The sequence below is a fragment of the Micropterus dolomieu genome, unplaced genomic scaffold (genome assembly GCF_021292245.1).
Source record: "Micropterus dolomieu isolate WLL.071019.BEF.003 ecotype Adirondacks unplaced genomic scaffold, ASM2129224v1 scaffold_172, whole genome shotgun sequence".
Lineage (NCBI taxonomy): Eukaryota > Metazoa > Chordata > Actinopteri > Centrarchiformes > Centrarchidae > Micropterus > Micropterus dolomieu.
Genome location: NW_025744165.1, coordinates 1,875 through 15,265, shown reverse-complemented (window position 1 = coordinate 15,265; position 13,391 = coordinate 1,875). Strand labels below are relative to the sequence as shown.

General features: G+C 37.7%; 1 protein-coding gene across 2 annotated transcripts; it reads left to right on the top strand.

The window, feature by feature from the left end:
* The first annotated feature begins 496 nt into the window (after nucleotides 1–496).
* Nucleotides 497–12,934, top strand: LOC123967239 (butyrophilin subfamily 1 member A1-like). Of its 2 annotated transcripts, none has more exons than XM_046043295.1 (6): nucleotides 497–770; nucleotides 3,624–3,959; nucleotides 8,877–9,155; nucleotides 10,422–10,559; nucleotides 11,602–11,651; nucleotides 12,402–12,934. In XM_046043295.1, the coding sequence occupies exons 1-6, from the start codon at nucleotides 695–697 to the stop codon at nucleotides 12,420–12,422; spliced, it is 900 nt and encodes a 299-aa protein (XP_045899251.1). In that variant the 5' UTR covers nucleotides 497–694; the 3' UTR covers nucleotides 12,423–12,934. The 2 variants fall into 2 exon arrangements, with proteins under 2 accessions (XP_045899251.1, XP_045899250.1); XM_046043294.1 differs by having other exon boundaries at nucleotides 3,624–3,962.
* Nucleotides 12,935–13,391: the final 457 nt, after the last annotated feature.

Genomic DNA, 13,391 nt, shown 5'->3' with positions numbered 1-13,391 from the left:
AGTCTTTGTGGTCCAAAGTTAGTCATTAGTGTTAACCCTCTACTGCACACATTTTTATGGTACATGAAAAAAATATGTTCCACATCATTTCTTGGTTCATTTTGGAATATTTTTATTGATAAAACTGTTTTGTGAAAATAATTTGTTTATTTTCATAAAACGTAGAAATGACAGGGTGGGAAATGACAAGATGGACAATGGCTTTAATGGGTGAACTAGAAGACAACACATCATTTATTAAACAACAGGAAACCTTTAAGCATTATAAAGAATGATTTTTGGAAACACTTTAGTATTACATAAGTTTAAAAAAAAACAACACAGTTTACAACAATATGGCCCTGCAATTAAAAAAATCTTCAGATCACTGACAAAAAGACATAATGCCCCTAACTTTTTTTTAGTATTATTAATTAATAGTGGTTTTGACTTGGTAAAAAAACAAACCTGGAAGTCCGTTGCAGAACGTTGCGCAAGTGAACATGTAGAATTGAACTCGACCCAGGAAACATGTCGTAGTTTATCCTTAACTGTCGCATCAGCGCTGTCGTGGTAAACAGCAACAACAACCAAAAAACTCTTCAGCGTCGAAATACGGACGACTCTTCAAGTAAATTGCCCTTTTAAAGTGTTCAAGAGCTTTTTACTGTCCGTTTATTGGGACATTTAACTAGCTTGAAGATATTTCACCAACATGTCGACAGCTTGGGAGTTCCTCTTCTTCTGTTTCTGTCTGCTGACTGTGTTTGGAATAACGTTAACACCAAACGGTAAGAAAGCAAATGACCACTACTTAGTACGTACCAAGCCAAATGAATAGTGACAGTCACATAATAATATTAAATTACTGCTGTAAAACCATCACAATAAAGTGCGTCACAACCTCTCGGTAACGGAATTTAACCGCGGTTAGTTAGTTTTAAGTTGGATATTCGACAGCCTTTCAGCCAGGATCCAGTGACTGCTTCTAACTCAGCTGTTGGTATAAGTTAAATTAGCTCACCTCTGATGGCTCGCATTTAACCACCGGGGGTCAGTTTAGGGACCATCAATAAATTACTATTGTTAAAACAGTGTTTGGTGAAAATCACCATTTATTTTTATAGCTTCCATGTCTTGTGATTCAGGGACTCCAAACCAATCCCGAATTGTAGTACTACACTAGGCAAATAAGACACTCATCTTCATATTATATTTGAGTGCATATTTCATTTTATCTGAATATTTATTAATATTTATTGGGAAAAAATGATTTGTTGTGAATAGCTTCCATGTCATGTGATTCAGGGACTCCAAACCAATCCCGAATTGTAGTACTACACTAGGCAAATAAGACACTCATCTTCATATTATATTTGAGTGCATATTTCATTTTATCTGAATATATATTAATATTTATTGGGAAAAAATGATTTGTTGTGAATAGCTTCCATGTCATGTGATTCAGGGACTCCAAACCAATCCCGAATTGTAGTACTACACTAGGCAAATAAGACACTCATCTTCATATTATATTTGAGTGCATATTTAATTTTATCTGAATATTTATTAATATTTATTGGGGAAAAAATGGTTTGTTGTCAATAGCTTCCTTGTTATGTGATTCAGGGACACCAAACCAATGCCGAATTGTAGTATTACACTAGGCAAATGAGACACACCTCTTCTTATGAGATTTGAGTGAATATTTGAATTTATATTAATTTATTAGTAATTTATGGAAAATAATGCTTTATTTTTCAATAACTTCTATGTCATGTGACCCTAGGACTCCAAACCAGTGCCGAATTGTAGTTTTAAACTAGGCAAATGAGACATACCTCTTCATTTTAGATTTGAGTGCATATTGTGTTTTATATTAATATTTATTGATATTTTATGGGGGAAAGAAGCTTTATTTCCAATAGCTTCCATGTCATGTGATCCAAGGACACCAAACCAATCCCGAATTGTAGTGTTACCCTAGGCAAATGAGTCACACCTCTTCTTATGAGATTTGAGTGCATATTTGAATTTATATTAATTTATTAATAATTTATGGAAAAAAATGCTTTATTTTTCAACAGCTTCTATGTCATGTGATTCAGGGACTCCAAACCAATCCCGAATTGTAGTACTACACTAGCAGTGTGACTATAAGTGTGACGACTAACTAACGTGTTTATTGTAGTGAACCTACGTAATCATTGGTTGATAAAGTTATGAATATGAATATTTGGAAATATGAATTCATAAACTCTCGTTTCTGGGGCACCACCTGAAATTCTGTTTGCCTAAGGCCTTCAGGAGACCTTAGGTATGTTTTTTAATAATCACACAATTATGTACTTGTGATCAGTTAGTTAGTAATTGTCTCATATCAAAGTCGTGAATCCTCCGTCCAGTGACCTTGATTTAAACAGTATACGCGCACAGTTCCTGTTATTAAGGTGAAATTTATTCACTAAAGTGAATACACAGTGAGGTTAAATATATCAAAGAAATAAAACAATGATAATGATTAAACAAACAGAATGCAATCAATAAGAATGATGGTGTTCAGTGTGAATTTAGTTGGTCTATTGTGAAAGGATTTGAGTCTAAGAGAGAAAAAGAACTAATGAACGCAAGTTTGATAAAAACTAAATTAAATTTGGCAAGGAGTTTTAGGCTAAAATGAATAAGGATTAAAATAAAGGACGTCACCTCGACCACAGAATGTAGTTTGTTTTAGCCTTACTGCTTCTCGTTTCTCAGTTTTTCCACCGTCTGGCAAAAGCACACTGTGGGCTTAGCTTGTTTGTGTGGTCAGGGCCTGCGTGGCTCCTGAGATTTCTGTGTCTTAACTTTAATATGTTCTATTAATCAAATACCTTCCACAATCAAACCTTAAATGTCATAAACACACCGTTCTTAGTTTTTATGCATTTGATAAAAGGAAAGGAAATTATTGTCAGTCGTTAAACATAATAGTTAAAACATTTCGTAGGGATCACAGCAGATGAAAGAGCATCTTAACTAAGTACTTCCTGGATAATATTGGCTGTTAAAAGTCCTTACTTAGAGAATATAAGCAAGTTATACGAACATGGCTTCAGATTACAAACAATAAAATACACAGCACAAGGAGAGGCATTAAAACAATGACATGTAATACTTATTTTGTTTTATTTAATTCCTCTGGGTGGGTGGGGGCGGGCGCTGGTTCCATGAGGGGCCAAAGGATTCTCTGATTATTTACTTATAGTGAACTCAATCCTTGGTTCAGAAGCTAAGAAAATTGGTTGTTTAACACATGATAATATTTCTGTATCATATAATTTCTGTGGGAGTATATAAAAGGTGCATTAGTTACACAAATTAAATGCAGAAAGGACAGCTTATTTATGGTTTCCAACATAGACTTTAACAAGAACATGGTAATAATACTACTCAAACTGAAGTGGCCAGAACTACTAAGTAACTTAACAAAGATAATTGGATAATATCTGGATTAATGAGATAAAATAATCAAACCCACACTGGCTGGTTCACTACATTATAAACTGGTGTTTCATTGAGGTGACATGTAAATGTGTTATCTGATGTTCTGTCTGAACCTGATGGATTTGAACATAATAACTAAAATAAACTTCTTCTTTCAGGGTCGGGTGTCGTCAGAGTGGTTGTGAAAGAAGGGAGTGACGCCATTTTACCCTGTTCCCTCAACACCAAGGAGAACGCTGAGTCAAAGCTCTTTGACTGGAAGAAAGATGGTGGGAAGGAGGTTTTCTTTTATGATGCAGGCCTTCATTCTAATAACGGCCGTCCAGGTCAAGATCAGCAGTTCAAAGGTCGCGTCTCACATTTTCAAGATGAGCTGAAGTTTGGCAACGCCTCCATCAAGATCAGAAATACGAAGGTGACCGACAGTGGAGACTACACCTGTGATTTTCCACGTCTTCAGCCAAGACAGATATTCCACATTCAGCTTGTTGTTGTTGGTGAGTGTTTTCATTAGTCTACGACCTTTTTTTCCCTGACTGAACAAGACGATAACGAGCCGGCGACAATGTACTTAAACACTGACTAACTATCTTAATATGCACTATTGTTGATGAATAATGACGACACTAAAGTTTAATTCATAAAATAAAATCTCTCTTTCTTTTTGTCAGTGTAAGGAGGAGACAAAATATTACAGGCCATATTTTCTCAGTCCAGATGGAGGGGTTTTTTTTGGGACGGGGCTTAATGTGGATCGTTTGGTTCGTTTTGGTTGTTGTATGTGCAGAACGTTTTACTCTGCACACATGTCCTCACAAAAACTGATGCAAGATGTCACAGTGTCGGTTAGTTTTGTCCAGGTCATCATAATCTACAGTAGATAACAGCAGAACGAAGCATGCACTGTCACAGCGTTAGCGGATTTTGAACACCTGCAGCCTCTCCTGCAATCATAATCTACAGTAGATGACAGTTGAACAAGGCGAAACATCTGCAGCCTCTTCCTGCATTTAATACTCCCACTCAAGGATCTAACCACAGTGAGCTTGTTTCTGTGTTCATGACTACAGTTCACTGCTTGTAAGTAAAGACAAGGCACATCTAGGTAAAAAGAAAATGATCAAGAATGATTACTTATTAATACTGATTAAGGATAATAAAAAGATTAAAATGATTAAGAATGATTCATTAAGAATGATTCATTTATACAACAAGAGGGACGGCAGAACACAGAGTTTATAAACAAAAACACAAAAAGCACTACAGAGCGCAATCCAGAGGCGGCCATCCTCCGCAGTGCCATCATAACAACCAATGGATCCTCTTCGGCTTGAATACACGGCAGACCCTGATCTATTCTTTCACTCTGTTTTCTGGGGTGATCGGGTTCTTATCCTCTTCACCTCTCTGCTGCCTTGTTGAGGAAATCTTTCTCAGCAGCCCAGCCAGGCCTTTCGCCTCCTGTGGTGGTGTTGGTGGTAGAGGTGCTGCTTTGTGGTTCCTTTCTGACTTGTGGAGGTTCCAGCTTCAAGGTCTCCCGGACAAAGCTGCCAACAATTGCAGCCACAGGGTCATCTGAAAAGGTCATTTTGAAGTGGGGACATGGCTCTTTTGCCTTCTCTGTGTATCTGTTAAGGTCTTCTTTCATCACCCTTTTCATCTCCTTGATCAGAGATGGCTTCTCATCCTTTTCCACAAGAACATCACGGGTAAAGTACCACTTTAAGATAGGGGCTGGAAGGTTCCAAGTGTTGCTGGCCTTTTTAACAACAGGTGATGTCGTCCTTCTCTCTGAGGCTTTTGAGATGACAATGTTCAAATTATGGCCAAAGCACCCAAGCCACAGATCTGGGAAGTCTTCAAATGCATCATTTTTGGTGTGTTGTCTGTGATTATTAAGTATTTCTTGTTTTTCCCCCACTCTTCCAGCATATTTTCAAAAAACTTTATGTTGTGAGCGAAGTGATCTTCTAGGAAGAACTGTGTTTCCAGGCAGCTTGAACTCAGTTGCCAGTCTGGGTGAAGTAGTGGATAGTGAAGCTGAAGTAAGACTGATCATCCAGCATGTTCACTGGTCCAGAGGTCAATAGCTGCAGCAAATCATGTGGCTTGAGCCACACTTTGTCCAACATCTGCTTTAACCTATTTACTGTTTTGTCTTGGAAAAGAAAGTTTGTAATGGCACATAGTAGTGAGGCACAGCAACGTTCATCAGCCTCACAAAGCCAGGCCCCTTAACACCTTTAACTGACATCATGTCCTTTGCAATGTGAAAGGAAATGGCTGCTGTGAGGTCTGGAGCTTTTTTTAGATTAGGGTGGATAAGCAGCCTGTCTTTTAAATGCATGCTCAATTCTTATCTGTGTCACTGTAGGTGAGAGCAAGGAAGGACGTTTTGGTTGGTCTGCTGCATGCCCACTCTGCACACAAGGAAATAACAAATGCTAGTTGTTGTTGTTGCCTATTTATACTCATGCGTATGGGTAGCCTTCGGTGTAGGCTACGCACGTAGATGTTGGTTTAGTAGATGTTGGTTTCGGTTTATTGAGTTGTTTGATAGGCTGCATCATTAACAAACAAGCGGCTCACCTGCTGCCGTGATCGCGGGTGGAAAAATGCATATGTATACTGTATATAAAAAGGTTTGGGTGGGTGATTTGCAGGCTGATCAACATCCCGCCCCTCCTGTGACCCATGGTTTGACTGTATGTATATTCAGAGCCAGTGAGCAGCGGACTTGTCAAAATAATAATAATTTTTAAAAAACTGTGTTAATGTGCAATAAAATAATTGTCGGTGTTAATGCGATAATAACGTGTTAATGTGCACAGCCCTTGTTATTACTCGGCCACTGATAATTTCTTCCCACAGGTTTTCTGCAGGATAGTGTCCATATGCTGCTCCAACACACCACGTGGGTCTGACGGAGACTACTCTCGTTTGGGCTCCTCCTCCAAAGCTTGACCTGACCTAGCTTTAGGGTTGCCAACTGTCCCGTATTAGCCGGGACGTCCCTTATTTTAATCGAGTTTTCCCATAGGCTACATGACCTCTCTTGTCCCGTTTTTTGACTAGGCCTACTACGCTCAGGGTGCGAACGACGGGGGAGCCAGGGGGAGCTCAGCTCCCCTTAATAAGACAAACATGTGTGGTACAAGACAAACATGTGTGGTACAAGACAAACGTGTGAAACAAAAAAAACATGTGTGAAACAAGACAAACATGTGAAACAAGACAAACATGTCTAATACTTTCACAGTCAGCCCAGGCCTACATGCTTGCAGCTATTAAGGATTCAGCAGTGAGAATCCCAGTCTGCCCCCCCTAACGCAGAAACGTATTTTTCTGTGTCTTATGGAGTGTGCTGCTGAAGTTACTTGACTTTTATGAAGATAGTGATGAAACTGCAAATGTTATTCATCAAGTTCTGATGAACTGGCTGAAAAAGCATGAACTGGAAGTCACATCACAAGTAGATAGCCTGTGTTCTTTTCACTTTGTCATATGTACATGAAAGGGATAGCCTTTTCTAACCTACTGTGCAAGTGTTTATTAGACAAATAGTACAGGTAACAGGTAGGCTAGTGGTTTAATTAAAGGCACCCGCTGTAAATAACTATTACTAAACCTACCAAATATTTAATTAAGAGATTAGCTATCATTGTGACAAATTGCTTAAAACAATACACTGTATATTCACACAAAAAATGACTCAAGACACAAACACACACTAAGTTCACTCTGATCTTTAGTCCAGCAGCTCAGCTTCTACAGACTATTTCACTGATTCAAACAGAAACATCAGTATAGGTCTGGTTGTTATAAAAGTTCTTTGGATGTATAAAACCTCCGCCGCTTTAGCTGCTTCTAAGCTACTTAGATCGTTAATACAAATATTAATGTTTAAACTTGCTGTACATCATTAGATCGTTCAGATTCTCCCCAATTCAACGGTTCAGTTCATTTTACGGAAACAAGAAGCCTGAAAGTCTAATTCTACAACAAGAGTTGAGACAAAAAAAGTGCCGACTCCCGTTACCTTTGAAGCGCTTGTTAAGTCCGAATGTGTCACTTTCTTGATTATTTATATTCCTTAAAGGCTCGTGCAGACTACGCGACTTTCACACTACACAACTTGAAGTCGTCGTGGCGTTCACACTACTGGTCTCCAAACCACGTTTTTGTCAAGAAAACACACTTGAAATGACGTGAACCTAAACACGAAACAGCTGTTGTTTGTTATTATAAAGACAAAGAATCTGGGTGAAAGAATGGATCAGCACACGCAGGTAGCAGTGATCGTCTGAGCTACAGAGAGAGCTGGAGGGGAGTTAAAAGTGTTTTGCGGTGAAACAGTAGCTGCCTGCTCTGCCAGCTGCCTGCTCTCATTGGCTGGATGTGGACGTCGAGTCGGCCGACTCCTCCAGATATTTGGCATGTTAGGATACCTGGCAGACGTCGGCGATGAGTCAGTGATGTGTTGGGGATCCGTTTTGACGCGTCCCTGTGTAGTTGGCACGTAACGACTGCCGACCGCTGACTGGCTTCTGATTTACCCCCGATCACAGCCTGAGGGTCGCCGAGCTCGGCGAGCGGCAAATCGGGCTAAAAATCGTGTAGTGTGAACTAGGCTTTATTCTGTAAGGGTCCACCGATCAAAAGAGTCACAACAGCTTCTCATAAAAATGAATCCTGTCATGTGCAAAAGGAACTAAAGGCCTGTCCCAAATATAGGCAGGGACAATTCAGTGATTTTAACAAATAAATAAAAGCCCGGGCTATTAATCAAAGTTTTACAGTATTGGCTTTATCAAAGTGGAAAGTCTTAAGCCTACTCTTAAATCTGGAGATGGTGCCTCCTGAACATAAACTGAGACCTGGTTCCACAGGAACCAAGATGCTTTTCCTTTAATTAATTTGTCTATGTTTGTATGAAATCAGTGGCACAAGATATTTCTCAATGACAAAATGTACACACTTTGGGTTGTACATACTTTTGAAACTTTAAAAATATAAAACTGTCTTTTATATTTAAATTTGACAAAAGATGAATGTAGACCTAAACAGTCTGTTGCAATTCAATACAACAGCTCTGCTATAAATTCAACCTTTACAATTTATAATGTAAATTCAGTTACATGTATATATATTTACAGAATGAGGCGACGCTTAGTTTCCAGACTTTTGGTAGAAGTTAGAAATGTTTGAAATATCATGTCCTATCTAACAATGCTGGGAGGAGCAACTGAGGCTGATACTGTGCTTTTCTGTTCCTCTGTGTTTTTCTGTTAAACACACTTTAATCCTCATTTACAAGCAGAGAAGAGACGAACAAGAAACATCACAGTGTTACATTTATAATCCTGTTATTGTCCTTTTATAGCTGATGTGTCTGTTTACTGTGTTCACAGGAGCATCTCCAGAGCCGTCTGTCAAGACACTTAATCAAACGCAGGACGTGGCCCTGCTGCAGTGTGAAATTCTTGGTGCTTTTCCAAAACCTACAGTAGAGTGGCAGGACAGTGCTGGAAACAAACTTCCTGCTGAGGAGACACAGGTCTCAGAAAGAGGAGGCAGCTTCTACATCATCCTCCAAACTACTGTGAAGAAGACCGACAACTATTCCTGTGTAGCCACACAGGAGGAGATCAAACATCAGATTTATGCTGAGACCTACGTGTTTATCAGCGGTGAGATTCTTAGTTAGTTCTTTTAGTAATATATTCATATTCCAATAATTAGAATTTTTGATGTGTGATTCATTTTCAAAAAACTGTAATGTTCAGACTGAACTCAAAGCAGGTTGTGATGAAGACGTCTGCAGAAGTGTAAAAAGTTTCAAACTGAGTGAAAGCTTCACTCTTATACTGAGACTCTGAGACTTCATGAATCTACAGAGATGAGAGGAAGAATGAGAGGGTCTGCAGGGAAATAACAGAAAGAAACTCTGAGATCAGTCTGATCAAACACAGGAACACAAGAATTTAGTAAACTTCACTCACAAACCCAGTAACAGATTTAAAAATGGCTGCTGCAGCCTGATCCTGAGGATCAACATCTTTTTGTGCAACAAGTGAAAAACAGTTCTGAACTTTAAGAATTATTCAGCCACATTAAGGTTTTATTAGCTGTAATTAAATAAATAGATTAGATAGAGAAACTTTATTGATTGCAGAGTTACAGCAGCAAAAACACACAAATGATTCACATAACAAACAACACGAAGACACATAAGTACACCAACAAGTACCATACACCAAGGTAAACAAATGAAAAGCAATTACCGTGTGCGCCTCTTGAACCAAGTGCAGAATACGGTTATTTTGGGGCTTTATTTTGTTCCTCTATGCTCTGCTCTGCCTCCACATTGTCTTTTACCCATAATGCCATGGTTATGCCCTAATCTCAACTCTGTTCATGTGACCCATTTCCCATTACTCTGTTCGTTGAAATAAACCTTACATAAAAACATTTTTAACAGTATTTAAATTAAAGACATTTTTGTGAATGTTACCCCTTTTAACATCTTACTTCACATGTTTTTCCTATTTTTAAATGGCTGTATGAACTCAGATATTCATGAACTTACACATACAAATATACAAAATAGACATTTCAATTAAACATGTCTTTGAGACAGTTACAAAAGATACTTTTCTGTGGTTATAAGAAATCAGTGATACAAGATATTTCTCACAAACAAAATGTACAAACTTTGAGATGAACAACTTTTGAAACCCTGTGTTTCATATTTGAATTGTCAGAAAATAGTAAAAAAAATCCTTCCACTGTCGAGTCGAGCAGGAGGACATCAGCTCTGAGGTCAACGCTAACATCACTGTGTCGGGTGAAATTCATTGTTATCAAGTAGTTCTGTGTAGGTAATAACCAGTGTGCTGTACATGAGATACAGTTTACATTCTGAGTGTGACTCTAGGTTTTGTTGTGTGTTTCAGAGAAACTGTTTGTGGACACGTGCAGCAGAGGAGTTGTCGCAGGATTGTTTGGTGGAATTTTTTTGGGAGCTGTAATTTTTGCTGCTGTTCAAGCTTTTCTTGTAGCTACAAAGTTCATCACGGTACGCCGTAATAAAGGTGAGTTTATAAAATGGATTGTATCAACATCTGCAGACATCAACATAACTGATACTTAAAAAATCCACTGAGACTTTATTTATTGATGATTTAAAAATCAATATAGTTATAAACTTTAGATCTTTGAACATCATTCACTTATTGTTTTTCCATTTTCTCTCTTTTGAAAGTAAAAGTCTAAATATTCTACTGCTAACATTCTTTGCCCAAATGTGATCCAAATGTGATCTTTTTATGACTGTGTGAACAGTCACATGGAAACTGATCTTTTCCCGTTCGGATTTGGGCCACTTTGATATGTGGTCCAAATCTGATACAGATCGGATCTTTTTAAATGCGAGTCTGGACCATAGACTGTATATAAAAAGGTCTGGACACTCGGTCGGAATTGATGCGACTTTGACGTCACTCTAGAGCAGCTGTTCCCCGCCGGACAGAGCCGCTATGAACGAAAAAGATCCACAGAAGCCATAATTAAACATGTGACTCTCCTTCTTCTCCTTCTTCTCCTAATTCATCAAATTTAATTTTTTAATATATTTTTATTTATTATTATTTATTTTTAAAACACACTTACACACTTTTACGTTATTTATTGAATGAAATGAATTGTTCTTTTGTGTAAGCTTTGCCAATATTGTTGTTTGACATTCATGCCAATAAAGCTGAATTGAATTGTGAGTTGTGGGGCAGTTGCGTTGTCCAGCACCGGAAACCGAAATGAAAAGAGAAGAAAGTTGTGAACATTTGACATAATTAGGGAGAAGTTTCACGTGAGAGGACAATAAAAAACATCTCCTGTGAAAATAAGGAGGATATAAGGAAATAATTCAGCATGAGAACAGGTGTCTATTTTATTTAAACGGTTTCTTTTTATGTCTGATTTAACCATGTTTGTTGTTTTTACGTTTGGGAGTCTGCACAGGGTGTTTTATTTAGGATCGACTTCCTTCCGTCAAAAATAGACTCTCTGTTTTTTCTCTGCGGATTTGTATGTTATAACTGTTGATTTTATGTAATAATATATTTTTCTTTTCTGCAGGTTCTCGTGAGAAACGGTTATCATTGAGATCCTGCAGAGCTGCTGTCAAGGTGTGTGAGAATCTATAAACTGAATCATGTATATTAGTCTCACAGATCTAAATAAATTGTAGGTGTTGGACCAACAGAAGACAGCAATGAAAACATGCACACTGTAGCTCCCTTAAAGGGAGAGTAAGTGACTGTAATCCAGTACACCTTTTGTTAAAATCAGCAAATACACTACGTGCACAATTGTTAGGTAAGTGAGTATTTCTTTGTATACTTTCCAACTGCAAGCTGTATAAAGTTGAATGGTTATTAGATGTATGAATATCAGGTGATGAGTATTTGTGTAAATATGGAGAGTGTCCTAAGGAGATAAACACACTATATCAAGGTGTGCATAATTATTACATAATCATTACTTCAGGTAAAATGGGCCAAAGAAGAGATTTAACTGACAGTGAAAAGTCAGAAATGCTTTTCAGATGGATGGATAATTCTGCTACTGGAGCTGCCTGATATTAGACTGTAGATTACAGTTTTACAATGTCAAGTATGACGATCCAGTCTGAAGAAACCTGCCAATAAACTGCACATGAAGGGGAACTTAACTAACTTTCACATCTCCTACATCAAATATTCAGTCTTGGAAAAGCTCCCACACTGGCGAGTTCAGACGTTTCTTTAGTGGAAGCAGTTTGTTCCCTCTGCCAGAGTTTAGCCAGTGAACAGTAGTAGCCTCCACCTCTCTGATAAGCATTGCACTTTAAGCTGTTGCTGCACTCATGTAACTTATTTTTTTGTTTTGTGCAACAGAAACACTCATTGATTGATTAACGGACGTTTTAAAGAGTGGTTACAGTGGAATCCGATAATTGCTGCATCCCTACTTTGTTATTTTGTATTTTTCATTGTCTAAAGAATTATGTGTTTTATTCATGTTGTCTTGTTGGTTTTGTTGTTAAGTTTTATTTACATTAAGTGTAACAAACCACTATTTGTTTTCTTTAAGTCAAACGTGTTATGTGCATTTCTTTCCTCAACGCTAGTTTTAAAGAAAGATTGTGTTTTTAATCATATGAAAGAAAGAATACTGGTGCCTTGTTTCAATGACTTGAAGTTTCACTTTCTGGATTTAAGATGTCTGTTTCACTGTAAAGTTCACTGTGTGTGTTTTTTGCACTGGTTCGTCACGTCACACTTGTAGATGCATACTGCCCTATGATTGGTCCAAACTAAATGTGAATCAGCATGCTTGTTAGTGAAAAAAGCTCTTCCAAATCTGTTTACCTTCATTTCCTGTCTACTTTAAGCTGTTACATAAAAGTGTTAATGTAATACAAACATTCCTAATGGTGTTTTTATTTTGAAGAAAAGAATAGCAAAAAGTTGTTATCAGCCTGATTCAACACCTGTTTTTTTTTTTGGTTTTTTTTAGATAATCAAATGTTTAACCTCTTTTAAAATCCTTTGATTTTAAATAAAATACAGTTAATCAAAGGTGTTTTAGACTAAGGAAAAGGTCATTATGATGATCCAATCTTGCTAAATTTAGCAACCGCCAAAGTAACTATTTCCCCCCACACCAATAAAGTCTAAAATCTTTTCCGCTGACATTACATCATAATTTATTAGATGACGATTTATCTGAATCTGCAAAGTAACCAGAACCTAAAGTGGTCAGATAAATACAGTGGAGTAGCTTCAACTATGCACACAGCAGCTCAGATATACCAAGAGCAGATGAGTCTTTTAGTTGAATTCACTTTTATGGACGTGTTGAATGTTGTACAATAAGCATCTGCA

What these genes read in the sequence shown, in the direction of transcription:
- LOC123967239 (XM_046043294.1), top strand. Translation starts at nt 695, where the DNA reads ATGTCGACAGCTTGGGAGTTCCTCTTCTTCTGTTTCTGTCTGCTGACT. An exon ending in GACCTACGTGTTTATCAGCG is followed by an intron (nt 9,156 to 10,421) that starts GTGAGATTCTTA and finishes TGTGTGTTTCAG; the next exon opens with AGAAACTGTTTGTGGACACG. An exon ending in CCTGCAGAGCTGCTGTCAAG is followed by an intron (nt 11,652 to 12,401) that starts GTGTGTGAGAAT and finishes TTTGTGCAACAG; the next exon opens with AAACACTCATTGATTGATTA.